We start from the raw sequence: 25,271 nt of genomic DNA, 5'->3' as shown, positions 1-25,271 counted from the left end.
TGGCTGTCTTCCCAGCAGGAGACACATCAATTTGTCTGCCAAACTGTGGGTTCTGTGTACTTGGTGAGTTGGTGGGGGTCTGTCTACCTGTCTGCCTAGCTGGAAAAGTCTGGCTGGCTAGGTGGGTCTGTGTGGCTGGTATCTGCCTGGCTGGAAGTCCATTCTGCTAGCTGGGAGTCTGTGTGACTAGAAGGTCTGTCAGTCGGTCTGCCCATGTTGGGGTGGGTCTGTGGATCTGGGAGCTCTAGCTGAGAAGACATCTCTATCTGTTTAGCCAGAGATCTGTTTCTGTCTGTCAGAGAAGCTGTTCAGCCAGGGGTCTATCTGGCTAGTGTCTTCTGGTGGCCTAGCTAGGGGAGGGAATCTGTCTTTCGGGTGGTGTCTTTTGCTGGGGGGGGGGGGTCTGTCAGGCTGTTGGGTGGCCTGTCTCTCTGGCTGGAGGTCCACCCATCCAGCTGTGCCTGTCCCTCTGCAGGTCTGACTGTCTGGGGTATGGCTACCTCCCTGTCCAGGTTGGGGGTCCATCTGTCTGCCTGCCCATCTGGGGAGTTTCTACCTGTCTGTCTGAAATAAGTCTGCTTGGTGGTTGTTATGCCTGGCCTCCATCAGTCTGAATGGTGGATTTGGGGTGGGGCCCATCTATTTCTCTGTGTCATCGGCTGAGTCTCTGAGCGAGGGAGACTCAAATACTGACACCAACCAGTCCTTTAAGTGCTGATGGGGACAGTCTCCAGAAGCCTACCTGTCCATCCGCCCCTTCACAACTGGAAGCCCTGCCCCAGACCCTTGGAGTTGAGTTCATTCTTGAATCTTCTCAGAGTAACTTCACCAGCCATTACCCGCCAACTACCTGCCCAAGCCTCAGGCCTTGAATGCTACAATCACGGGGCCAAAACCTCATCTCCCACACGGAGAAACCTTTATTTTGATCCGACCCCCATTCCCAGTGCCAACACTTCACAGAGCAGAGCAGGGCCCTCAGCTCCCATGCGGAGCAACAGGCAGGCAGCTGCGCAGCGCTCACACCCGGGTCCACTCGGCAGGGGGGTCCCGGGGTCCTTTAGGCCTCCCAATGCGCATGTTGAACCCTGGAAGAGGAAGGGCACCGTCGGTCTCACGGAGAAGCTGAGGCGTGGAGAGGCTGGCCACTGGTGGAAAGTCATCTCCAAACCTCCAGGTCCTCCTGGTTTACTGCGGCCACATCCACAGGACTCCGCGGTTGTGAGTTCCCTGCCACCATCCCTAAACCCCAAACGCCTGGGACTCAGTCAAAGCTGCAGAGAGCCCGAGCGCCCCGGGCGGTCTGACTTACCTAGCCCACCGCTCTGGGCTCCGTCCACCACGTCCTCGTAGGCGCCGGGCCCCGCTGCGCTCTGCTCAGCCGGCACTGCGGGCAGAAAACCGCCCTCACCGAGTCAACTCCGGCCGCCCCGCGGAGTTCCGGAAACCCACCCCGGGCAAAGCCGCATCCTCCCCAGCCCGAGAAGGAGGCCTAGGCGAAGAGGACCGGGCCCTGCCGGAGAGGCGCGGCCAAGACGGAGACCTCGGCCCGGACGAGGTGGCCTGGCCAGAGAAACGTCACGGCCTCGGGGCCGCGGTTGGGCCCGCGACGCTTCCGGGCGTGACCGGGGGACCGGCGAGAGCCGCAGAGGCGTGGCCGGGGAAGCCCGCACGTCAGCGTCCGGGGCGCCGCTGGTCCGGGCTTGCGGGCGTGGTTGGGGGGGGGGGGTCCTCGTGGCCGCCGGGGTCCTCCAGGCCGCAGCCAGCGGGGAATCGGGAGAAGGAACAAGTAGGGGGCGGCCCTCCCCAGCCCCGCGCCCCTGTTGCCTGGACTCACCGCGGCCGGGCAGCGCCCCGCGCGTGTCCTCCGCGTGCGACTGGGGCCGCCGGCCGCGCGGCATCACCTGGCTGTAGACCGGCGCCTCCAACGCGCTGCGCGCCCGCGCGCCCGCCGCCTCCCCGGTACCCGCGGGGGCCGGGCGCTTCTGCACCACCGCGTACGTGTCGTTCATGGCGAGGGCCGGGGGCCCGGGCACCGAGATGCTCCTGCGGGAGGGGAGGGCGGGAGGAAGTGAAACGGCGGCGCCGAGGAAAGGAGGGGGCAGCGCGCTCAGCGCACAAACCACTGGCTTCCTTCCCGCCCAGGCGGCGCGCAGTTAGGGAGGGAGGAGGCGGAGGCTCTTGTATCTCTGGGGAAGGGGGTCTCATTTCTGTGTCCCTATCGCCTGGCAGGTTGCGTGCATGAAGGAGCGAAGCCTGGCAGGTGAATGGGGCGGGTGCTGGAAGTGAGGGGTGGTCATCTCCGTGTAATTCTTTGTTGAATAAATGAATGAGGAAGTGACATCTAAAGGGAAGGAAGGGAGAGCCTCAAAATGGAGAACTGGTCTCAAGGACCGAGGGCTGAAGGCTCCGCTGCACCCGACAGGAGGCCTGACAGGTGGGCAGCATCAAGAAATACCTGCTGAATTAATGACTGGGGAGCGGGGAAAGGGTTAACATCGCCCTGTAGGGCTCGCCTTAGAGGCTGAGACGATGGGATCGCTGGGATTAAGGAGTCAGCCAGCGGAGGGTTCCAGAGCTCCATTCAAAGGGCCAGTGAATATTTGAAGTGAACGGCAAGGAAGGGGCTGGTGTTTCCAGCGTGAGGAAAGGGTTCGCCTCCAGGCGAGAGAAATCGGAAAGGGAAGAATGCGGGGATGGAGCTGGGTACCTGAGGATCCCGCCGGACGGGCGGGCTATGGCAGCGAGGGCCTGGGAAGTCCGGACGGAGAGGGCGTCGTCGTAGAGCGGGGCACAGTTCTGGGGGAAGACCGGAGGGCAAGCACGTGAGGCTTGGGAGGAAGCTATCCGGGCTCCTGACGGAGGTCACCGTGGGCCACTGTGGGGGAAGCTTAAGAGGGGACAGTCTGATAAGGCAGCAAGGAGGAGGACAAAGGTAGGGATCACAATGTGTCAGTCCCTGCTCCCAGGAGGAGTCCAGGGGCTGGACCCTGCGAAGGTGGCGGTCATAGACCTCTTCTCTGGGTTCCGGTCTCTGAGGGTTGGAAAGGGGGCCGTGGTACCTCCTTGAGGTTCTGGTAGTGAGGGCTGGCATTTTGGAGCGCTGAGAGGAACATCTGAGCCACCGTGTGGTGCAGGAACCTGTACTGCTCCTGGGGGGCAGAGGGGGGAGGGGTCATCGGGAAGGGCAGACGAGGAGGAGGGACATGTCTTTGGAAGGAGGAGTTCAGGCTCCCACCTCAGTCTGTACCGCTGAAGGCCGCTGCCTCCGAATCTCGAGGACCACATTGAAGAGGCTGAAGTTAGGTGGGATCATCTAGGACAGAGAGACGGGTGAGCAGGACCTCGTGGGCAAAGGACCCAGACTGCACAGGTGCACATGGACACCCTCTTCCTACCTGGGTCAGGAGCAACTGTCTCACATAATCCACGGTGCACAGGACACCTGTTCGCCCACAGCCGGCGCTGACAAGTGAGAATCAGAGCAAGCTAGGTCAGGGACTGCCCACAAACCCCCTTTAAACGGTATTTGGGGTTGGGTGTGAGGGCCTTGCGGGGGGCGGGGGGGGGGGGCCCTGCAGCACCTTTTGATTCCCAGAATCCCAGATTATCATTTGAAAGGAAAACTTTTAGATTGCTTAGAGTTGCTGAGTATCCGCTGTGTGCTTCCTCCCCAGCGGACAGTCTGTGCTCAATAAATGCCAACAATTTTGGTTGCAACTTGAGCAAGCTTGGCCCCTGGTTTCTCCGAATGGGCACTCAAACGGCAAGACCGGCTCCAAGCCCTCCCTGCACAGTCATCCCCTGCCTCCCTCCCCCATCGCCTTCCCCTCTGTCTCACCAGACCACCCCCCAACAAAGCCCGTCTCCTAAACCTGCAGTGGACACAAAGGGGGCTGGGACCAGATTCCTGGAGGCGACGGGCTTCCTCCACCATGGCAAGCACGTGGTCGGGATTGCTAGGGACCCCTCTGTCTGGCCAGGACATATACTGCAGTTGGTACACACAGCGGGATTCCTGAAACACAGGAAAAGAGGGGGAAAGGGTGAAAAAAGAAAGACAAGCATTTATTGAGCCCTTACTACATGTCAGCCCAGTTCTACACATGTTCCATTTAAACGCAACAGGCAGTAACTGAGAGATGGGTATTACTGTCCATGCCCATTTTACAGATGAGAGGCAGGAAACAGCCCTTTCCGTGTGGGAGTCTCCTCTTTCCCTTTCAGTACCTTCTGGAAGGTGACCTGGAGGGTCCTGAGCATGATGTCTGCATTCAGCCACATCTCCCTTGTCTGTGGATGTGGAGGAGGTGAGAAAAGGGCGGGGAACGAAGATCACAGGTGCCAAAAGACATATTTACAGAAAACAAAGCATTTCTGATTAAAGATCAAATACGAAAGCATCTTTTCGAAAAATTCATTTAGCCCAAACGTCCCCCATGACTTTTGTGAAGGAAAGAGGAGAGAAAGAGGAACTATGGTTAAATATCCCACATGCTCATTTCCAGTGAAACAAATGTCTTTTGTTCTAAAAGAAAACAGTTTCACTGTATTTATTCAGGACCAACTGTGTGTCTGACTTGAGGTGAGAGATTTTCCTGAGTTCTTTGGGGACGGTAAGGGAAATAAGTTTAAGAACCCAACCAAGGCAAGTTTATATTTACAGAGATAACCATGATTATAGTTCAAATGCAAAAGCAATACCTAATGAGTTCTGACTATTTGCATGCTTTCTGCAGTGTGTGCGTGTGTGCATGTGTGTGTATGTGACCGTGGGAAAACTGTTCATCCTTTCGGGCCCAGCCCACAAGATTGCCAACTCAGAATCTCCTGTGAAATGTCCCACAACATCCCAGACTCCATCAAATGCTGTCCCCCCTCTGCCCCAGCTCACCAGAGTGATGTAGAAAAGCCCAATCTGCAGCGGTTCCTGTTCTTGGGCCCAGTAACGCTCACACTTTTTCTACAAAAGGCAAGGGAGGAAGGGCAGGGGGTGAAGCGGGGGTCTGCCTCAGAGTTCACGTTGATACGTGCACACGCCTACTGGACAGCCCAGGTTGCTGATGGAAGCACAGGTGGCGGCAGCCACGAAGGAGGCCAGCACCCAGACTCAGTAGAGATGAGAGCTTCCAACAGTGCAGGAGGAAGACGGTCCAGAGTGTTCTTCTGCTTGTAAGTAACTAAAAACCTCCATGAAATATACAAGCCATTATTTGCAGACATGGGACCTGAACATTGCAGGACTGTGATCACTGACCAAAGGGAAACACATGAATCGAACCCTAGGACCACCCCAGCTTACTGCCTAGAGGCAGTCACCAGGCTGCAGGGCACAGAGACTGATGATCCCAGTAAGTTGAAAAGCCAGAGATCATGGCCCAGGAGGTCAAGGCAGAGTTCTTGAAAGAACAGAGCTACAGAAACCAAAGCAACAAACTCCAGGACTCTGCATAGGAATCCCCTTAAAGCTGGAATAATAATCTGGGTACATAGAACCAGAAACCCCCAGAGGCCAGGCAAGAATGACTTCCCATGAAAGAATAATAATGTTCATCTCATTTCCTAGTACTCACAATGGGACAGAAATAATTTACATTTCCTCCAGCCAGAGAGGAGAGACCTGATTGGGCGTTCAAGAGGGAACTCGAAGGACACACATCAGAAGTAGAACAAATTTACTTCTAGAAGAAAGGCTAGTCTAGGCCCGCCCCGCTACCCAAAGCTTAAAAACAAAACTTAAAATGATCAAACACCCAAAAGTAACTTAACTGCCTTCCAGAAAAAGTTCAACACCCTTTAAAGGAAGATAACAAAGCCCAACACTTACTTGTGTAAAATTAAAAATATTAAGCATCTAATAAAAATTTACTAGACATACAAAGAAGTGAGAAAATGTGACCTCTACCCAGAAGAAAAAATCAGCAAAAGGAGACCCAATAGAGATGAGGAAAAAAGCAAAGACTTTAAAACAGCTTTTATAAATATTACAAAATATATTCAAAATGAAAAGGAAAACATTAAGGTGATGAAAATGAAATGAAAGCTATAAAAAAGACCTCAGTGGAACTTCTAGAGAGGAAAAATTAAATTTATGAAATTGTGGGAGGGGATAAATTTGGGAGTTTGAGATTTACAAATGTTGGCCACTATATATAAAGATAGATTTTTAAGAGTTTCCTTTGTATAGCATAGGGACCTATGTTCAATATCTTGCAATAACTTTTAATGGAAAAATATGAAAATGAATATATATATATGCATATATATATATATGCATGACTGGGAACATTGTGCTGTACACCAGAGAAAGACACATTGTAATTGACTGTACTTCAATTAAAAAATTCACTGTCTAATAGATTAGACATCAGAAGAAAAGCCCAGTGAACATAAAGACATAGCAATAGAAACTATTCAAAATGAAAAGAGAGAGGAAAAAAATGGGTAAAAAACGAACAGAGAATCAGATTCCTGTGAAAATATATCAAGTGGTCTAATGTATGTGTGTCTGTAGTCCAGAAGGATAGGGAAGAACAGAAACTATTTCTGAAGAAACTAGAGCTGGAAATTTCTCCAAATTTGATTAAACTATGAACCCACAGATCCCAGAAGGTCCGTGAAGCACAGGGAGAGAAAAATCATAAAGCCACACCAAGGCAGTTTGTGAACAAATTGTTGAAAAACAATGATAAAGACAAAAATCTTAAAAGCATCACACACACGAGACACATTACATACTGAGGAACAAGGATAAGAATGACAGCAGAGTTTTGTCAGAAACTCTACAAGCCAGAAGTCAATGGTGGGACATCCTAAAACTGCTGAAATTAAATAGCTTTCAGACACACAAAAGCTGAGACTTTATCACAAGCAAGCCTGCACTATGATAAACACTAAAGTAAGCTCTTCAGACCAAAGGAACATGACACCAGATGAACTACAGACCTAACACAAAGGGGTGAGGAGTAAAGAAAAAGGTAAGTACACAGCTGGATGTAAAAGGTATCTCTCATTTTTAACATCTTTAAAAGGTAATCTAATGAATTTTACCCCAAAAGGAGGAAATAATAGCAATCCTTCACAAACTACCCCCCGACACACACAAATTTGAAGGGACATTTCCCAACATATTGTATGAGGCCAGTATTATTCTGATACCAAAACCAGACAGAAGAGCGGAGAGGGTGTAGGTCAGCGGTAGAGTGCATGCTTAGCATACCTCCATTAACAAATTAATTAATTAAATAGAATAAATAAGTAAACCTAATGACCTCCCCTCAAACCAGAGACATCACAAGAAAACTACTCAACGTCTCAAGAATACAGACACAAAACTCAACAAAATATTAAGAAATGATTACACACAGGGACCAAGTGGCATTAATCCCAGGAACCCAAGGTTGGTTGCATCTATGAAAGTCGAACAATATCATGTACCATATTAATAGAAAATAAAACAAAACCACATAATCAACTGAATAGATGCAGAAAATATTTTTGAACATCTTTCATGATAAAACCATGAAAGGAACTAGACATAGAAAGGAAATTCCTCATCATGATAAAAAAAAAAAAAACCCAAATCTACCAAACCCTACAGCTAACCTAGTACTTAATCATGAAAGACTGCTTTGCACTTAAGATCAGAAACAAGACAAGGGTGTTTGCACTTTCCTCTTCTGTTCAACTCTGTACTGGAAGTTGCAGCCAGTGCAAATACAAAAAAAGAAATGAAGGAAGGAAAGGAGAGAGGGTGGAAGGGAGGAAGAGAAAGAGAGAGAAAAAGAAAAAAGACAGGGAGAGAAGGAATAAGAAAGACAGGAAGGAAGGAAGGTTACCCAGATTGGAAAGGAAGAAGCAAAACTATCTCAATCTGCAGATAGCATGACGTTATATATAGAAAGCCCTAAAGAACACACACACACACACAATTAGAGCTAATAAATGAGTTTGGCAAGGTTGTAGGACACAAGATCAACACAGAAAAAATTGTTATCTTTGTACCCTAGAAATTGATAGATTCAATTCCCATCAAAATCCCAGAAGGCTTTTTGAAGATATTGGCAAGCTGATCTTAACACTAATATATAAGCATTAATACGTTAACATTAATAAGTGTCTTGTGGATACCCAAGACCACACTTAGGAATTCAGTGCCCTGCGTATTTCCTGAGGCACTCTGTATGGTATGTAGGCATCTCTGACTAGCATGTACCAAAACCTCAGACTCCCAGAAAGAAAGCAGGTGTTCACATAAACCTATTGTCACATAAACACATTGTCTGTATAAACAGTTGAGGTGTAGTGAGCCACTCTCACTGGAAATCCTATTCCTAGCCAAGAGCCAACCTTGCAGGAAAATCTTTTTAAGCATAAATAGTTATGCCTGCTATGTTGATTCTTTCCTGCACAGCAAGTGACCCAGAAAAGCCAACACAGTCTTGAAAAAAGAAGAACTGATTTGGAGAACTCATCCTTCCTGATTTCAAAACTTATTACAATGCTACCATAATCAAAATCATGCAGGACTGGCACAAAGATAGACATATCAATCAATGGAATAGAGCTGAGAGTCCAGAAATAAACCTTTACCGTCATGGGCAACTGGTTTTCAACAAGGCACCAAGACCATTCAATGAAGAAGGCACAGTCTTTTCAACAAATGGTGCTGGGACAAATGCATATTGACATACACAAGAATGAATCTGGACCTCTAACTCCCACCATATACCAAAATTAACTCAAAATGAATCAGAAACCTAAATGTAAGAGATAAAACTATAAAACACTTAGAAGAAAACATAGGAGTAAATCTTTTTGACCTATGGTTAGACACTGACTTCTTAGATACAACACCAAAAGCACATCAAAACAACAGAAAGGAATTTTGAATTCCTCAAAATTAAACAGTGTTTATGTATTGCTAGTGAGAGTATAAAATGGTGCCACCATTGTGGCGGGGGGGGGGGGGGATTAAACACAGAATTGCCGTATGAACCAGTAATTCTACTTCTAGTATATACCCAAAAGGACTGAAAACAAGGACTCAAAATACTTAATATACCAATGTTCATAGCAGCACCAGTCACAATAGCCAAAGGTAGAAACAACCCAATGTCCATCAACAGATGAATGGATAAACAAAATGTTATTCAGCCCTAAAAAGAATGAAATTCTGATACATACTGCAACATAGATGAACCTTGAAAACAGGATAACCGAAATAAACCAGAGACAAAAGGACAAGTATTGTATGATTCCACTGATACGAGGGACCTCAAATAGGCAGCGTAAACCTTGTGAATGGACTTAATGTTTCTAAATTGTACACTTGAAATCGTTAAAATGGCAATTTTTATGTTATATATATTTTACCACAACTGGAAAAAAAAAAAAGACTTGATGAACATCACTTCACACCCAGTATGATGGCTATAATAAAAAAGAGACAGTAACAAGTGTTGATGAGGATGTGGAGGAATTGGAACCTTCATACATTGCTGGGTGAAATGTAAAACAATGTAGCCACTGTGGAAAACAGTCTGGCAGTTCCTCAAAATGCTAAAAATAGAGTTACCACATGACCCAGCTATTCCACTGCTAGGTATGTACCCGAAAGAAATGAAGACATAGCATCTGCATGAAAGCTTGCACGTGAGTGTTTACAGCAGCACTGTTCATAATTACCAAAAACTGGAAACAGCTCGAATTCTATAAAGTGATTAATGAATAAATAAAATGTGGTATATCCATTCAATGGAATGTTATTCAGCAGCAAGGAGTGAAGTAGTGCAGTATTGACACATGCTACACTATGCCTGCACTTTAAAAACACTACGCTTAGTGAAAGAAGCCAGTTGCAAAAGACAACGTATCATATGATTCCAGTTATATGAAAAGTCCACGGTGGGCAAATCTGTAGAGACCAAAAAAGAGATTAGGGGTTGTCTAGGGTGGAGTTTAGTACGAAATGGAGTGTGACTTCCAATGGATAGAGAGTTTCTTAACGGGGTGATGAAAATGTTCTAAAATTTACTGCGGTGATGGTTGTGTAACTCAGGAATATACTAAAAACAACTGAAATTGCACACTTAACGTGGATGAATAGTATTTCAGTAAGGTTGTTTTTTAAAAAAGATAATCTATATCAAAAATAATAGCAGTGTGCTGTGTAGTATATTTTATATTTTGAAGTAAATCCTATGGCAACAATAGCCTAAAGCTTGGAGAGAGAAAATTGAAATATGCTATTGTAAAGTTCTCACATTTTACAGGAAATGGCATAATATTATTATTATTATTGTTAGTCTACATTCCATGAAGCACACAAACACATAATACAAAGAGGTATAACTAATAAATGAATAATGATTATGAAATGGATTTATTAAAATTCTCATTTAAAAAGAAGACAAAAGGAGAAAAGGAACAAAGAACAGATGGAACAAATAGAAAACATAGCAAAACGGTAGATTTAGACACATTATTGATGATTATATTAGAGACTAAATACTCCAATGAAAGGTAGAGATTGTCAGACTGGGTAAAAAAGTAAGTCCCCACAATACGCCAGCTATAAGAAACACGCTTTAAAGATAGAAATGAAGACAGATAAAAAGTAAAACAATAAAAAATATATATATCATGCACACTGTAATCTAAAGAAATTTAAATGGTTCTATTAATATCAAAGTACACTTCAGAAAACAGAATATTGCCAGAGACAAAAGGGACATTACAATATTGAAAATGGGACTGATTTACCAGGAAGACATAATCCTAACTGTATTTGCACTTAACTATAGGGTTTTAAAATACTTGAAGCAAAAACTGACAGAACTGAAAGGAGAAACCGAGAAATCTAAAATTAGAGTTAGAGATTTCAAAACTCCTCTTTCAGCAAATAATCAAGCAAGCAGATAAAAAAAAGTAAGAATAATAAGATCTGAAAAATATTATTGACAAGCTCGTCTTGACAGAGAACAGTTGTAGGTTCCAACACTCCTCTCTTGTCAATTGATGAAACATCTAGAGAAAAAAAAAAATCAGTGAAGATCCGGAAGACACAGTAAAGATACAGAAGATATTAAAGTGTCTTTCAGAAAGACAATCAATTTGACCTAATTGATATTTATAGGACACTCCACTCAAGAAAACCAGAATACACATTCTTTTCAAGTGCACACAAAACATTTACCAAGATAGATCATGTTCATGGCCACACAACAAGTTTCAGAACATTTGGAAAGACTGAAAACATATAAAGTTGTTCTCTGACCACAATGGAATTAATGGAAACTTAATAACAAGAAGATATATGGAAACGTCCCCAAGTATTTGGAAAGTAAGCACAGCCATGGTCAAATACCATCAGTCAAAGAAGAAATCAAGGAAAATTAGAGAATACCTTGAACTTATTGGAAAAGAAGCCACAACATACGCAGTTTGTGAGATGCGGCTAAAGCAGTGCTTAGAGAAAAATGAATGACATTAAATGCTTACATGTGAAAAAAAATCACAAATTTTATCATCTAAGCTTAAGGAACTAGAAGAAAAAAAAAGAGGAAGTTAAACCTAGATAACCAGAAGGAAGGAAATAATAAAGGTGAGAGAAGAAATTAATCAAATAACAATGAAAAAATAGAGAAAATGAATAAAACCCAAAGATGCTCCTTTCAAAAAATAATAAAATTGATAAAACTCTAGCCCAGAGATTGGCTGTTTCTATAAAGGGCCAGATAATAAATATTCCAGACTTTGCGAGCCACAGAATCTACCTAACTTACAACTACTGAACTTGGCCCTTGTAGCATGAAAGCAGGTTTCCACACTGTGTAAACAAATGGACATGGCTATATTCTAATATGTTTTATTTATAAAAACAGACAGCAGGACAGACTTAGTACAACAGCTAAAGTTTGCTTGTCTTTATTCTAGCCACACTGCACAGGGGTGAGAGACAGACCACAAACTACCAAAATTAGGAATGAAAAAGGTGCAACACTGCAGACTGGACAGGCTCCATGATGGGCCAGCTGTCCCAGAGCAGGACTTTCCCACCTCCAGTCCTGGCCACAGAGCAGGCCAGGGTGCAGAACCCCTGTGCCTTCACTGCTGACGTACATTTACCAAGTAACGAATTTATTCTAACAGGCAAAACAAAGATCCCTGCCCTCCTGGAACTTTTCTTCTAATCAGGGAGACTAGGGATAAAGAATACATTTGTAGAGTATCTTGTATGTTAGAAGTTGGTAAGAACTTTGAAGAGGGTGGGGTATAGCTCAGTGGTAGAGCACGTGCCTTGCATGCACGAGGTCCTGGTTTCAGTCTCCAGTGCCTCCATCAAAAAATAAATAAACCTAATTACCTCCCCCCTAAAAAAACCAGAAGCAGACAAATAAATAAGTAAATAAAACAAAGAGAATAAAAATTTGTGGGGAGGGTATAGCTCAGTGGTAGAGTGCTTGCTTAGCATGCACAAGGTCTTGGGTTCAATCCCCAGTACCTCCACTAAGAAACAAATTAATCAAAATTAATTTAAAAACACGTAAGTAAACTTAATTACCTCCACCCCATCCAAAAAACAAAAACAAACAAAAAAAGAACTTAGAAGAAAAAATGAAAGTAGGACAAGGGAAGGAGAGTGGGAGTGCTGGGAGTTTCAGATGGGGCGAGATTCAGGAAGATCTCATTGAGGAAGCAGCATTACAGCCAAGATGTGAAGGTGGTGATGGAGCAGACGAAAGGGGGTATGTCCCAGACACAGGGAACAGACAAAGCATAGGACCCAAGACAAAGCAAAGGCCAGAGAGATTGGAGTGGACTGAATAAAGGAGAGAGGTGGAAAGAGATCGGAGTTGTACTGGGGAAGCCACAGTTACGGGGCCTTCTGGTCTATGGTATGGAATGGGGTGGAAAGACCAGCAGGTCATTGGGGATATAAGCCCCACGAATAAAAGGAAAAAGAACAACAACAAAATTAGAGTAATAGCGGGCTCCAGCAGTTACAGGGGGGTCATTCCAAGGAACTGGGCTCTCGAGTCCTAGGGTCAGGGAGAAGCAAGCAGGATTTCTCCCGCCTCCTCTGTGCACAAAGACATGCATTCCAGGGGCTGAGGACACCTACCCGCCCGTTCTCCGTCTCCCGGCAGGCCATCAGGACCACCTAGACGAGAGGGGTAAGGGAGAAGGAGGTGATCTGGGCTGGGGGTGGGGGAAAGAGGGCCAAGGAAGGACCCAGAATGTTGGCCCCACCTCACCCTCCCCTCAAGCTGACCTTGACCCCAAACTCCCAGATCAGGCGCCAGAAGTCCAGCAAGGTGTGAGGCAGTGGTCCTTGTGTGGCGATGTAGGCACGCCTTCCGTCTGTGCCCTGGTAAAGGCTGAGCTCACCATGGAGGTCCCACTGTCGCCCCCACCCCCTCTGCCCCGTCCCTGACTCCCAGCCTGACCCTGATGAAGTTGCCGTTGATGTAGTCGCCGTGGCCCTCTTCCTGGAGCAGGGAAAGGCTCACTCGTGTCTGATCGTCTGCCAGCGGGAGAGATGAGAAACGTGGAGTTTGGGAGTGACAGGGGCATCTGTTGGGGTCCTGGCTAAACGATAGCAGGCGGTGGCACGCCTAGCAGGGATGCCACCGAGATGCACTTGGGAAAAGTGCGCTCGGAAGAAGTGCAGCCAGGCTCCGGGAGGGGGCGTGCTGGGAGCCCAGTGGTGACAGAGGGACCCGCGCGAACGCCTGGACCGCAGGGCAGCGGAGGGCGTGCGGAGCCGCACGGACTCCCTCCGGAGGCCACCCACCCACCCACCACTCCCCGACTTACAAGGCACCACGTCTTTGTAGCGGTTCTTCCTCATGTTCTCCGGCCGATTACCGGCCTCGGTGGTGCACACGTTGTCGGTCTTCCAGGCGGCTGAGCGGGCCCGGATGTCCTGGAGGGGGGCACCGCGAGAAGACCCGGGGGACGGAGGAGAGAGCCAGAGAGAAGCCAGGTCAGAGTCCTGGGACAGAGGCTTTTCTAGGGATGCGCGGCACGTGGCCTGTGAGAGGTGACCGCGGCGCCCAGATAGCACAGAACCTGCCTAATGATAGCGATTCAATAATAGTAGCGACTCAGAGCGCCGTCTCTATGCAGGGCTCTGTGCAAGGGCATTGAACAACCTGGAAGGTACCTCCAAAGCGGGTACTCTTATTGACGTTCCCATTGTGCAGGCGAGAAAGCCGAGGCACCACATGGTTGAGTGACTTGCTGAAAGTCCCATCCAGGAGTGTTGAACTCAAGACTTCTCAGCATTTACCTTCAGTACACTCAATGTGTATTACACTGCATTGTGAACAATAATTGTAACACAATATGTATTTAATATACCAAACATGATGCTACACAATGTATATGACAATATACAATGTATGTGAACTATAATGTATAACATGACATATACTAGATACTATAGTTAGATTACTGTAATTAGTGAATAGTGTATTACCATCATCAGGTATTCGTAATCATGACAATAATAAGTAACACATACGAAGCCACCTCTGGGGGTGACCATCTTTCTAAGTGTACTTACACCCATCAGGGCATTTAAGTCAAGTCCTCATGGACACACTAGTGCACTAGGTACCACTATTAATATTTCTACTCTACAGATGAGGAAACCAAGGCCTAGAGAGGCTCAAAGACTCCTGTGAGGACAGGAGGCTGCCTGCCAGAGGATAGTCTCCAGCAACTGGCACTGCTCACCACCACCCTTCTGCATAGAGGTCCTTGGCAATGCTCACTGTCCCACAGCCGGACCCAGATGGGGATGATGTCATGCACCACCTGGGTATTGTAAGTTTACATTTATTATCTACATTTTCATATTGACTAAATTACATATTTTGCATTTTATATATGTCTATGTTTATATTTGTGTAAATTTAGATTTGTATCTACTTTACCTGTTTGTTACATATTTGATTTCTTAGGAACTTGAATAATTGCTTATTTTATAAATTACAATTCTATCTTGTATTTATGTTCTATTATTTCATGAACTTAAATAATGTTTATTGTGTAAATTATAATTTATAACTATATTTATACATGTTCACTGTATATTTTATAGTCATTCGTAAAATTATTTCATAAATTTGGTTATCTATTTTGTACTTAATGATTATATAAAGTGATTCATTATATAAAGTACTTATATGCATATATTTATCAACTTATTTCTAAATGAAAGAAATGTCACCATATATTGTGTTTACCTGTTTGCACTGCACATTTCTATACGTTATATTTGAAACCTCTCCGTATGTGTAGTGTGTGGTGCCTACGACGCTGCTGCATTAGCACTCATTACATACGGCTTGCACTACCTATTGTAACGTTCATACTATTTATAACTAGCGACAAAGCGCCTACAAAATGAGAGCTCAGGATATGCTAAGCGCTTTTTTACTCACACTAGTTATTTTAATCCTCAGGCCAGTTTGGTGATCAACGTCTGCATTTTACCCAAGGAGAAACCGAGGCCAGAGGGGCCAGGTAAAGCGCCCCGAGCCACAGCGCCCATTAGAGCCGGTGTCCACACCCTCACCGCAGCGCAGCCTCTTGGTTCCTCTTCGCCCCGACCCAACCCCCCGCCAGCCCCTTCCGTCCCAGAACCACAGGAGTGACCGCCGGGTGGCCTGGAGCGAGCGGCCGGGCGTCGCGCGTCCAGCGCAGGTGTGCCACAGCCCTCCCCTCTGGGGGGGGCCCGCCCGCCCAGCCTTGCAACGGGACGGTTCCGGGAGCGCGGAGAGGGAGCAGGGACTCGAGGGCATCTGCGGCCCCGCCCGGCCCGGCCGTGGACTTCGCCCTCTGGGGCGCTTCGGGCAGAGGGTGAAGACAGACAGGGAGAGAGCGCGACACAGAGAGGTGCTGGGGAGAGAAAACCAGAGAGACCTCGAGGCGAGGAGACACCCCTGGACGCCGAAAGAGAGAGAGAGGCAAAGCGCGGCAGGGCGCACAGGAGAACGGGCGCACAGGAGAACAGACGTCCGGACCGTCCAGGGAGAGGAGCCGGAGCGCGCCGCGCGGCTGTCCTCACTCGCCCACTCACGCTGAACTCGCTGGCAAGGACCGCCCCCTCCCGTCCGCCTCGCGCCTCCAGCTGCTCCAGGAAGCTCCGCGCCGCGTCCAAGCTGCCGCTCATGGCGCCGCCGGCCAGCGAGCTCCTGTCCAGCTGCGGCTCTGCGCGCTCCCCAGCTAGCGTAGACTACGCGGGAGGCTGCCAAGGCCCCGCCTCCGATCTTGCCAGCCAATAGAAGTGCGCAGCGGCGGACAGGGCGCGCCCCTCGGCCAATGACATTCAGAGCCCGCCCCAGCCCCCCCACCCCAGATTCCTGGACCCCTGCGGCCGCCAGAGCGCTCGGTACCCCCGCGCTGGGCCGGGAACGTGGATCCACCGCTGGCGCTTCCCTTTTTTATGACCGCCACACTGGCTGGCTGAGTCTACATGGTCCTGTGTACACTTCCTCCCGCTTGGATCCAGGGTCTGCGCGGGGCAGGGCAGACGGCCGCGCGCCCTCGCCCCGCCTCCGCAGTCCGGTGTCCTGGGAACTAGGCTTCCTCCGGGTCCGAGCAGGGGTGGCGGAGCAGCTGTGAGATGGACGGGCGCCGAGATCGACCTGCAGCTCCTGCCTGGGGGACCCGGGTTGGGGTGGTCCTGAGCTTTGCGCCCCGGCGGGTTCCGAGGTGGGTCGGGAGAGGCAGCGGCAGGGGAAAATGACACGAGGGCACGTGGGCTGTGAGAAAGACTGAATCCGTGTATTTCCCGAGATTCCTTCTTTATCTGGATCGGGATAGGAGGAGCTGGGGGCACCAGGATCCAGTACTAACTTGAAGATCTCAACCTGCATAAACCTGCTGGGAAACTGAGAACCAAGGCGCTGGAAGTGGGTTCCAGGGAACCAGGTGTTCTCAAACGTTTTAATAGTTTCCCTTCTTTTATTTTTCTTTTTATGTCCCCACACCCTCATTTTCAGAAAATGTGGAGCATGCTGGGGGACAATTGCTACCCCAGCTCCCAGGGCCACCAAGGGGAGGCTGGAGAGAGCAAACAGGAGCCTAGGGGCCTGGCCAGTGTAGATGAGCTACCCCACCACACCTCAGGGGTGAGGAGTGTGGATTAATTCATTAGGGAGTTATAAGAGTGTTATTTAAACCAAGGGTGGGCAAACTGTTTCTTAAAGGGCTTGGGTCCCTGTCCCAGCTATTAACTCTGCCATAGAGTGTAAAAACAACCATAAGCAACATGTAAATGAGTGAAGCTGGCTGTGTTCCAAACTTTAACTTGTGGACACTGAAATTTTAATTTCATGTGTCATAAAAAAAATTTGGGGGGCAGCCTGCAGGCTGTGGTTTGCTGACCCAAGTTTAAGTGACTGAGAGGTCAAAGCAGGTCAGTGAGATGTTTCACTTACTGAGGGATCAGTAGGAGTCACTGTAGAATTGGTGTTTATCACTGTCATATTTGAGAGTTCAAAGATGGTCAGTAGTGATCACCGAGGATGGACACTGATAGTGAATTCTTTGGAGGCCAGTAGAGTTCCCTAGACGTTCATGGACTGTCAGTGTGTTGATGGTCAGTGAGAGACAGTGAAAGTACCAGGGGCCACCGGGACTTGGAGTGTTAGTTTACTAAGTAATCGAGGGGACAGAGTCAGGGAAGGTCATTGGCGACTCCTACTCAGGCCCATAGTGTCAGTCAGACTTCTGGGATGGTCATGGGTTGTTGGAGTCTCAGGGTGGCGGGGATACAGAAGTATCAAGTGAACTTTGAGAAGATATGGAGGCTCCCTGAAGGAGTGAGAGAGACTCTTGAGTCCCCGAGGACTCATGGGCAGTCATTTGGGACCAGAGGATGCCAGAGTAAACAGGGAAGAGCCACTGTGGGATTACGAAAGGTCTTTGGGGACCCTGGTGGTAGGGGAATCACTGGGAAGTCGAATGGTCATGGGAGACAGTAGTGTCTGGAGAGCACAGGCAACACTGCAGGGTCAATGGGCTGTCCCTGCCATCTGTGATGGCGACCGGGAGGTAGGGCAACTTTCCCAGGGGCTGTGTTCTGGCTAGCTGGGGAGCTTCTGTTGGACTAGAGGCTGACGGTCTGTTTGTTCGACAGGGTGAGGTGTACCTCTGTCCCCCTGGCTTGGGGAGCATCTGTCTATCCTACTGAGGGCCTGGCTTTCTCATAGGCTGGGGTCTTTCCTACTGGCAGAAAGTCTATCAAGCGGAAGGTTTAGCGGGCTAGTTGACTGGATAGTGGGGTGTCTCTTTACTGAGTAATGTCTCTGTGCAGTTGCGGGGGTCTGTTCTTGAGAATTGTTTTTTGGTTGGCTGGGGCCACCTTCCAACTGGCTGGAGGCGGGGTGGGAGGGGTGTCCATGTGTCTGGACACAGGTCATTCTGGATGCCTGGCTGGGCATCTTCCCACCTGTCTAAGAACCTGTCCAAGAACCTGTCCTTTTGTTTGGTTGTCTGTCCTGCTGCAGTCTGTCTCTCTCTGAGATTCTATCTAGAAGTCTGTTTGTCTTGCCAGGGGTCTATGTGTCTTTGTCTGCCTGTTTGGGGGTCTCTCTGCCTATCTGGCCTGTGACAGAAGTGGCTAATATTGCAGTCCACCCGCTGTGCTCCCAGCAGGGTTGTGTCTGTCTTTCTGACTGCATGTCCACTCCCAGCTCCGTGCCCTGCTCTTACTTTACTTGCCTGTCCTCCTGACACTGACCACCCTGCCATGTCTCTCCAACATACACACTCTCCTGGCTTGCCCTCTGCTCAGCTCAAGCTGGGTGTAGGGGGTGGGAAGACCCCCCCCCCCATCAAGACCTCCTCCAGCAGCCCTGGCCCGCCCCTCTTCCTTCTCCCAGAGAACTGCAAGCTGTGTTCTTGTAATGGGACTCACTGCTACTGGTAACCCTCTTGCGCACCCTACTGGTGGCAGTCATGAGTAGCGGGAGCAGAGCCCTGCCCTGCAGATCCTGAGCACCCCAAAAACCAAATGCCAGAGTGCTAGCTTAACTGGCCACCCGACAGAGCCAAATGGACTGAGTGCTGGAAGGTGCTCACGGAAGCTTTCACAAGGCTGTGAAGAACCGAGCCTACGCTGATGTCGCAAATTCGTAACTTACACAGTGGAGAAACCTGGCAGACACCACTGTCACCCTAGAAAGCTTGTGGGGAGTTACTTTGAGACTATTGACATCCCTACTGTACAGTTCTTCTCTGACTTCCTTTTTTGCTAAGGCACAGAAAGGAAGAAATTTGAAAAACTTATCTCACTGCTTCACTGTTAAGAACTTTTGGGTTGAGTGGGCTGACCTGGCCCATCCACAAGTCTGGCATATGGCAAACAGGAAAAATGCCACTCTCTCCAGTTACAGTGGCAGGTGGTGTCCACCCGTGATTGGAACTAACTGCCTTTGGAAGGGCTTTTGTTCCAGACTCTGGAAATTCCACAAGACAAACCAGGTTCCTAACTGAATAAATTCCAAAGAAAAAGATTAAAAGAGAGAACCCTATAGGTTAGGAGACTTAGAACTTATATAAAAATGCTCATAGCAGCATTATTCAGACTAGCCCCAAAGTGAAAAATAACCCAAATCTCATAAAGTGCTAATAAATAAAATACAGTATGCACATGCAGTGGAATACTATTTAGCAATAAAAAGGAACGAAGTGCTGATTGATGCAACAACATGGATAAACTCTGGAAACAGTGCTTAGTGAAAGAAGCCAGTCACAAGACACCACGTGTTGCATGATTCCATTCCTATGGAACGTCCAGAAGAGGCAAGTGTACGGAGACCAGAAACAGACTAGTGGCTGCAAGGGGCTGAGGGTTGGGAGACAGTGGGAGGGGAATGACTATGGGGTCTCTTTCAGGAGGGACAAAAATGTTCTAAAATTAGATTGCAGTGATGGTTGTACAACTCTGTGAATGTGATTTAAAAAAAAATTTACTCATACAATTTAAATAGATTAACTGTGTGACATGCAAATCATCTCAATAAAGCGGTTTAAAAAAATATAAACTTGTCCATGATTTACAACGAATGGACCTAAGTTGGATTCTAGTTCAAACCATCATACCATAATCAGGGAACATTGAATATTAACTAGGTATTTAAAATAACATTATTGGAGTATATAAAGAAAGAATTTGGAATAATTGATCTTTTTAGGTGTGACAATGGTATTGTTATTCTTGTTGAGTCTTCTCTTTTAGAGACATATGGAAATACTTATGGACTAAATGATATGGTTTCTGGGATTTGCTTCAAAATAAACAAATGGAGTGGATACAGGGAGTGAGTGGGGCTACGAAGGAAACCAGACAGGTCAACACTAAGATGGACTCATGGACTCACTGCACAGTCCTTTCTGCTCTTATGTTTGGAATTCTCTGCCATTAAAAGATTTAAAATAATCAGTCACTATAGAGGTGAACAACTGTTTCTATAAAGAGCAAACAGGTCACAGAGAACACACACATATCAACAGCCAATGAGCATCTGAAGATGCAGAACCTCCATCATAATTAAAGAAATGCAAATTCAGTTGGGGAACCACTGTGAATCCAGAGCTTGGCCAAGATGGAAAGTCTGACAGCGCCCAGTGCCAGCAGGGACACAGGCACTCAGACCTACTGACAGTGGCTGGGAGAGACAGCCTCCTGGAACACAGCTCAGCAGCATCTGTGATCATTTTAAAGATGAAAGGCCACCTGTAGGAGTGTGCTCATCAGACCACTCGCACAAATGTGCACAGAGGTGCATCCAGTGTTCTTGAATCAGTGTTTGTTAGTAAAAAAGGAAACAACTTGAATATGCAGGCTTTAAAGAGGGGTGAATCCACTCATTCCAGATAACCTAGGTATATCCTTGGTAACCCAGAGAGGTCCTGAAGAGATCATTAAAGGGAAAGGTGGCTATTATAAAGCTCTCCTCCACTGGTGAGCCTGAGTGCCCTGGGTTCTCTGGGGAACTCGAATGACACTCAAAGGAGGCCACAATGAACTGAATAAATGATTTGCAGCTTACTTATTCTCTGTCTGTCCCCAGCTGAGAGCTCGCCCCCAGCGCCAAGTCTTGCTCAAAGTGACATCTCTGTGCTCATAGTACTATCCCCACTCCCAGACGAAGAACTCACAGGGCCTGACTCCTGAGTGACAGCAGCCCTTCCTGTGGCCAAGGGGCAAGCCAGAGCATCGGCCCTGCCTTGTCCTAGACACAGTGTCGCCGCCAGGCCTGAGAATGCCCCAGAGCTGTCAGGTCCCCGCCTGAGGGGACCCCACCTCCTTCACGCTCAGCCTGACAGACTGGTCGCAACCACTCAGAGGCAAACAAGGTGCTGTGGCACACAGATTTTATTCTGACCCCTCCCCAGTTCCCGCTCCACATGCTGACCGGTGAGCGGGCTCACTCGGCGCTCAGGAAGACCCTCTTGTGCGCGGTGTTGGTGTAGGGGTGCCAGCGCCACTCCACATCTGCGGTGGCCTCCTGTTCCAGTGTGCCCAGGCGGATCATGTACACTGGGGGAGGAGGAGGGGAAGGCGATGCGGTCACCTACACAGCCAGCATTCCCACCACCAGATATGGGATAAAGCCCCCAACTCACACTTCAGCTCAAAGCGAGGCCCGACCTCGGTCAGCTCCACGTCGCGGTGGTTGGTCTTCTTGTACACATGGTGCCTGGGGCAAGGGGGACGGCACAGGGGTGAGGGGAGGCAGGGAGCAGCTACAGGGTCAACAACAAACAATAATACAGGGACACAAAGGTCAAGACGCTACACAGGGCCCAGCCCACAGACCCACCGGAAGGAGATGTAGTCCTCCTGGTTGGCAAAGGTAATGACCCGGTGGCTGTCATCTTTGGGCACAGGGAACAGGTAGCGGAGTATGTCAGAGACCTGGGGCAGAAGGAAGGAGAGCGACAAGTGCCTGGCCCGGCCCCATCCCCTCGCCCAGCCCCTAGCCCTTGCTCAGCCCATGGTCCAAGACTTACCCGCTTACCCAGGCGGGAGGAAAAGCCATGCATGATGAGGTGAGGCTTAGCCTCAGACATGGTGCCCAGGTCAGGGATGTCGTGCCGCATGACCACATTGCACAGGGTGAAGTACGCAGTTGGGCCAAAGGGCAGGTGGCTGACAATAAGTCCCACTGGAAGGGCCAGGCAAGCTGTCAGAGACCCTCCACTCTCAGCCAGCCAGCCTGGCAGCCACCCTGCTCCCTCCCATCAGACTTACCAGGTGTGCCTCGATGCTCGTGGACAACCAGCAAGTCAGTGACCCCGTTGGCTTTGCAGGCTCGCACCAGGGCCCCTACCTCATGCCGGCCACGGTTCATGCGCTGGGCGCCCGGGAACACCAACTTCAGCTCCTGCACACAAACTCGCTCCCGTTAGGACTGGGGTCGCTGGGGCCTGAGCATCTCCCACTCACTCCTCAGCACTGGTACCTTTGCAAACATCTTGAGGCGGGAACTGGGATCTCGGGAGGTAGTGATCATGATCTTGGGATCCTCAACTCCTGCCCACCGATACTCATCATCCACGTGGCTGGTCACACCTGTCAGGAGCATGAGGCGCAAGAACGTGAAGTTGTCTAGGGAAGGGCGATGCTAACCTGGGGTGGCCAAATCCACCCGGAACAGCACTATTTGATTACACCTTCAAGGCTGGAAATGCAAGGGGGTGGCCCCCAGTCACGCTGGCTACATACATAAGGGTGACTGAGGAACTGAATCTTTACATCGGATTTAATTTTAGTTCACCTAAGCTGCAGTCATCACATGGAGCTAGTAGCTATCATGTTAGCAGAAGTCCAGATTCCATTAAGGCCAAAGGTAACAGGCTCTTCCATCATAACAAACATTTATAACGTTTCTTACTTCTTTCACATTTGTTTAGTAATGCAATGAATGAAACATCTGGGTGCCAAGAAAGTGCTAGTAACTGAAGGCAAAGCAGTGAAAAAATGGACACTGTTCTGCCCCAGCAGAGCCCACATTCCTAGGGAGGCAGACAAGTAACTGACAAAACAAAGCAGAAAGTGGGCTAATACTAGGTCATATAAACAGAGCTGGGAGCATTCAGGGAGAGGTCCTCGAGGTGACATCCGTGCAGAGCCATGAGGCACCTGGGGGACAGTTTCAGGAGCAGGAGCTGCACAGCCTTTCTTCAAGGTGTCTGAGAAATGACGTGGAAGCCAGTGGGCTCAAGTGCAGGGAGCGGATATGGCCCACGGGGTCAAGGAAGGTCACCTTCACCGCCAGCATCGTCAAACTCCAAGGACCCCTGTAAGGCCAGAGCTTCCCTGCGTAACTCGGTGGGAATCAGGCGGTTCTCTGTAGGAGGAAGACAGAGGGACTCAGTGAGACATGTGCAGGGAGCCTTCAGTTTAAACAACACTGTATACACCTGATGGAAAAATACCCTGTGAACTAAAGCTGGGCTGGGCAGAGGGCCTGAGCTGTGGGCATGCCCACTTTGGAGCATGCCCTGGAACCCAGGACTTCTCTCCAACATGCCCTGGACAAACTCCTGCAAACGGAAGAGAACGTTCATAGCAGCAGGGCAGCCCCAAATGAAAAATAAGCTCAACGCCACCCACTGGGAAATGGATGAAGACCCTGTGGAATATTCACTTCAGGGAGCCCCCACGCCACTCAATCGATCATAGAAACAATGCCAAACAAAAACACAAAGCTGCAAAAGAATACACACAACCTAATACTACCCTTACAACTAAGAATTCTACCAATATGATTTAAGGATGCAAACATGCATGATATAAACAAAAAGAAAAGCAAGGAAGGGGGTTTATTTTTAAACAACATTCAATACTGTGATTATCTAGGTTGGGGAAACTATTTCTGAATTTCAATATATTGATCATTTTTCATCTCTTAACGTGGGCAGATAAATCACAAGCCTTTAACATTATGCTTAATATAAACACATACACATACCACATATGCTTTATACATCTAAAACCTAGGAAAATCAAAGTGAATTTAAAACGGAGATATTGAGCTGATGTACTATCAGATAGGAAACAGAGCTCCACTGACACAAGAACCAACAAAATCGGGATAAATATGGCATTTCCAATCAGGCACGTGTGACAGACTCTTCATTATTCATTCGTTTGGTAAATGGAAAGTGGGGAAACTCTTGCAAAGTTAAATTCCTAATTTACAACGCAAAAATTAAGTTCTACTCGAATTAACAGTTTTAAAATACAAAGGAATCGTAACAGCGCTACAAGACAATAAGCTATTCTTGTTACCTTGTAGTGGAAAAAGTAGCAAGAAGAAAAATGACAGGGGCGGGGGGAATATCTATAGGACCACGTAAATCTTTTTAATTTGGGAAGAATAAACACTGTAAATTAATTAACAAGCGAGCTGTAAAATCTGGATGCTGCAGCAGCAAAAATTGACAATTCACAACATCGTGGAAGGGGTATTTGCAAACCAACAGGAAGACCCAACAGGCAAAAAGACCAGTAAATACTTAAAAGGACGCTCACCACACTAACACAAGTGGTAATTAAACGCGTTTTATACTGAGGAGCCTTTTCCGCGTTGGTTTTTAAAACACAAGCCCAAGGTCTCTATAATGACCGGGGGGCGGGACGGACCTACCCTCGAGCGCGCGCCGAACCTTGTCCTTCCTCTCCTGGGCGGTTCGCTGAGCCTCTTCCCGCGCCTTGCGGTACAGGTACTCGCGGCGAAGGCGGGCCTCGCGGCGCAGCTGGGGAACAGTGGGCCCGCTCAGATGACTCTTTGGCGCCACGCACGACCGGGCCTCGGAGACACCCGCCCCGAGCCCAGAGGCCACATCCCCAGCCTCCGCGAGCCCCCAGCCTCCAAATCAGGAGCTTAACCATCCCTCCTACCATCCTGAGCGCGGCTCCCACGTGGGCCCAGGAGATTCTGCCGGAGTCGCTGGCGCAAGGCAGCCCTCGCTTCCGCCCTCAACCGAGAAGGTCGCCAGAGGCCTCACTAGACTCACTAGACCGGGGTTGCCGAGAATGCCCAGAGTTAAAATGGCGAACGGCGGGTGGGAGCAGCAAGGCGATTGGCCAGCCCGGAGGCGCATGCTCATGGAGCAACCAATAGGGTAGGGGAGTGTCAAGTGTTGTCACGTGGCTTAGGACGGCCGTAAATAAAGGCGTCCGTCCGTGACTACGCTACCTACCATCGCGGAGCGGGATACTCAATTTTAAGATGCCG

At 48.4% G+C, this 25,271-nt stretch overlaps 2 protein-coding genes across 5 annotated transcripts; both read right to left on the bottom strand.

Annotated features, from left to right (window-relative positions):
- Positions 1–902: 902 nt before the first annotated feature.
- PTPN18 (protein tyrosine phosphatase non-receptor type 18) lies at positions 903–16,250 on the bottom strand. Of its 4 annotated transcripts, none has more exons than XM_031451170.2 (15): positions 16,094–16,250; positions 13,822–13,930; positions 13,452–13,528; positions 13,277–13,372; positions 13,127–13,165; positions 4,895–4,963; positions 4,231–4,293; positions 3,876–4,018; positions 3,399–3,465; positions 3,239–3,316; positions 3,063–3,152; positions 2,711–2,799; positions 1,838–2,046; positions 1,313–1,387; positions 903–1,088 (listed from the first exon to the last, which is right to left on the bottom strand). In XM_031451170.2, the coding sequence occupies exons 1-15, from the start codon at positions 16,184–16,186 to the stop codon at positions 1,021–1,023; spliced, it is 1,365 nt and encodes a 454-aa protein (XP_031307030.1). In that variant the 5' UTR covers positions 16,187–16,250; the 3' UTR covers positions 903–1,020. The 4 variants fall into 4 exon arrangements, with proteins under 4 accessions (XP_031307030.1, XP_064340722.1, XP_064340723.1 ...); XM_064484652.1 differs by lacking the exon at positions 16,094–16,250 and adding an exon at positions 14,171–14,980 and having other exon boundaries at positions 13,822–14,080; XM_064484653.1 differs by lacking the exon at positions 16,094–16,250 and adding an exon at positions 14,171–14,971.
- A 5,132-nt stretch (positions 16,251–21,382) lies between these two features.
- IMP4 (IMP U3 small nucleolar ribonucleoprotein 4) lies at positions 21,383–25,087 on the bottom strand. The gene is made up of 9 exons (XM_010982103.3): positions 24,935–25,087; positions 24,681–24,789; positions 23,295–23,378; positions 22,491–22,600; positions 22,280–22,412; positions 22,039–22,193; positions 21,849–21,943; positions 21,652–21,725; positions 21,383–21,565 (listed from the first exon to the last, which is right to left on the bottom strand). Exons 1-9 carry the CDS (start codon positions 24,935–24,937, stop codon positions 21,453–21,455), a joined length of 876 nt encoding a protein of 291 aa, XP_010980405.1. The 5' UTR covers positions 24,938–25,087; the 3' UTR covers positions 21,383–21,452.
- Positions 25,088–25,271: the final 184 nt, after the last annotated feature.

The sequence above is a fragment of the Camelus dromedarius genome, chromosome 4 (genome assembly GCF_036321535.1).
Source record: "Camelus dromedarius isolate mCamDro1 chromosome 4, mCamDro1.pat, whole genome shotgun sequence".
In the NCBI taxonomy this organism is placed as follows: Eukaryota; Metazoa; Chordata; class Mammalia; order Artiodactyla; family Camelidae; genus Camelus; species Camelus dromedarius.
This window is presented reverse-complemented; position numbering and strand designations above follow the sequence as displayed.

Coding starts and splice junctions, on each gene's coding strand:
- PTPN18 (XM_064484652.1), bottom strand. CDS start 14,260: ATGGGACTTTCAGCAAGTCACTCAACCATGTGGTGCCTCGGCTTTCTC. Junction 13,373..13,451: donor TCAACGGCAACTTCATCAGG/GTCAGGCTGGGA, acceptor AGCCTTTACCAG/GGCACAGACGGAAGGCGTGC. Junction 3,466..3,875: donor CCCCTTTGTGTCCACTGCAG/GTTTAGGAGACG, acceptor CTCACTTGTCAG/CGCCGGCTGTGGGCGAACAG.
- IMP4 (XM_010982103.3), bottom strand. Junction 22,601..23,294: donor TGACGATGCTGGCGGTGAAG/GTGACCTTCCTT, acceptor TGCTCCTGACAG/GTGTGACCAGCCACGTGGAT. Junction 21,726..21,848: donor GAGGACTACATCTCCTTCCG/GTGGGTCTGTGG, acceptor CCCTTGCCCCAG/GCACCATGTGTACAAGAAGA.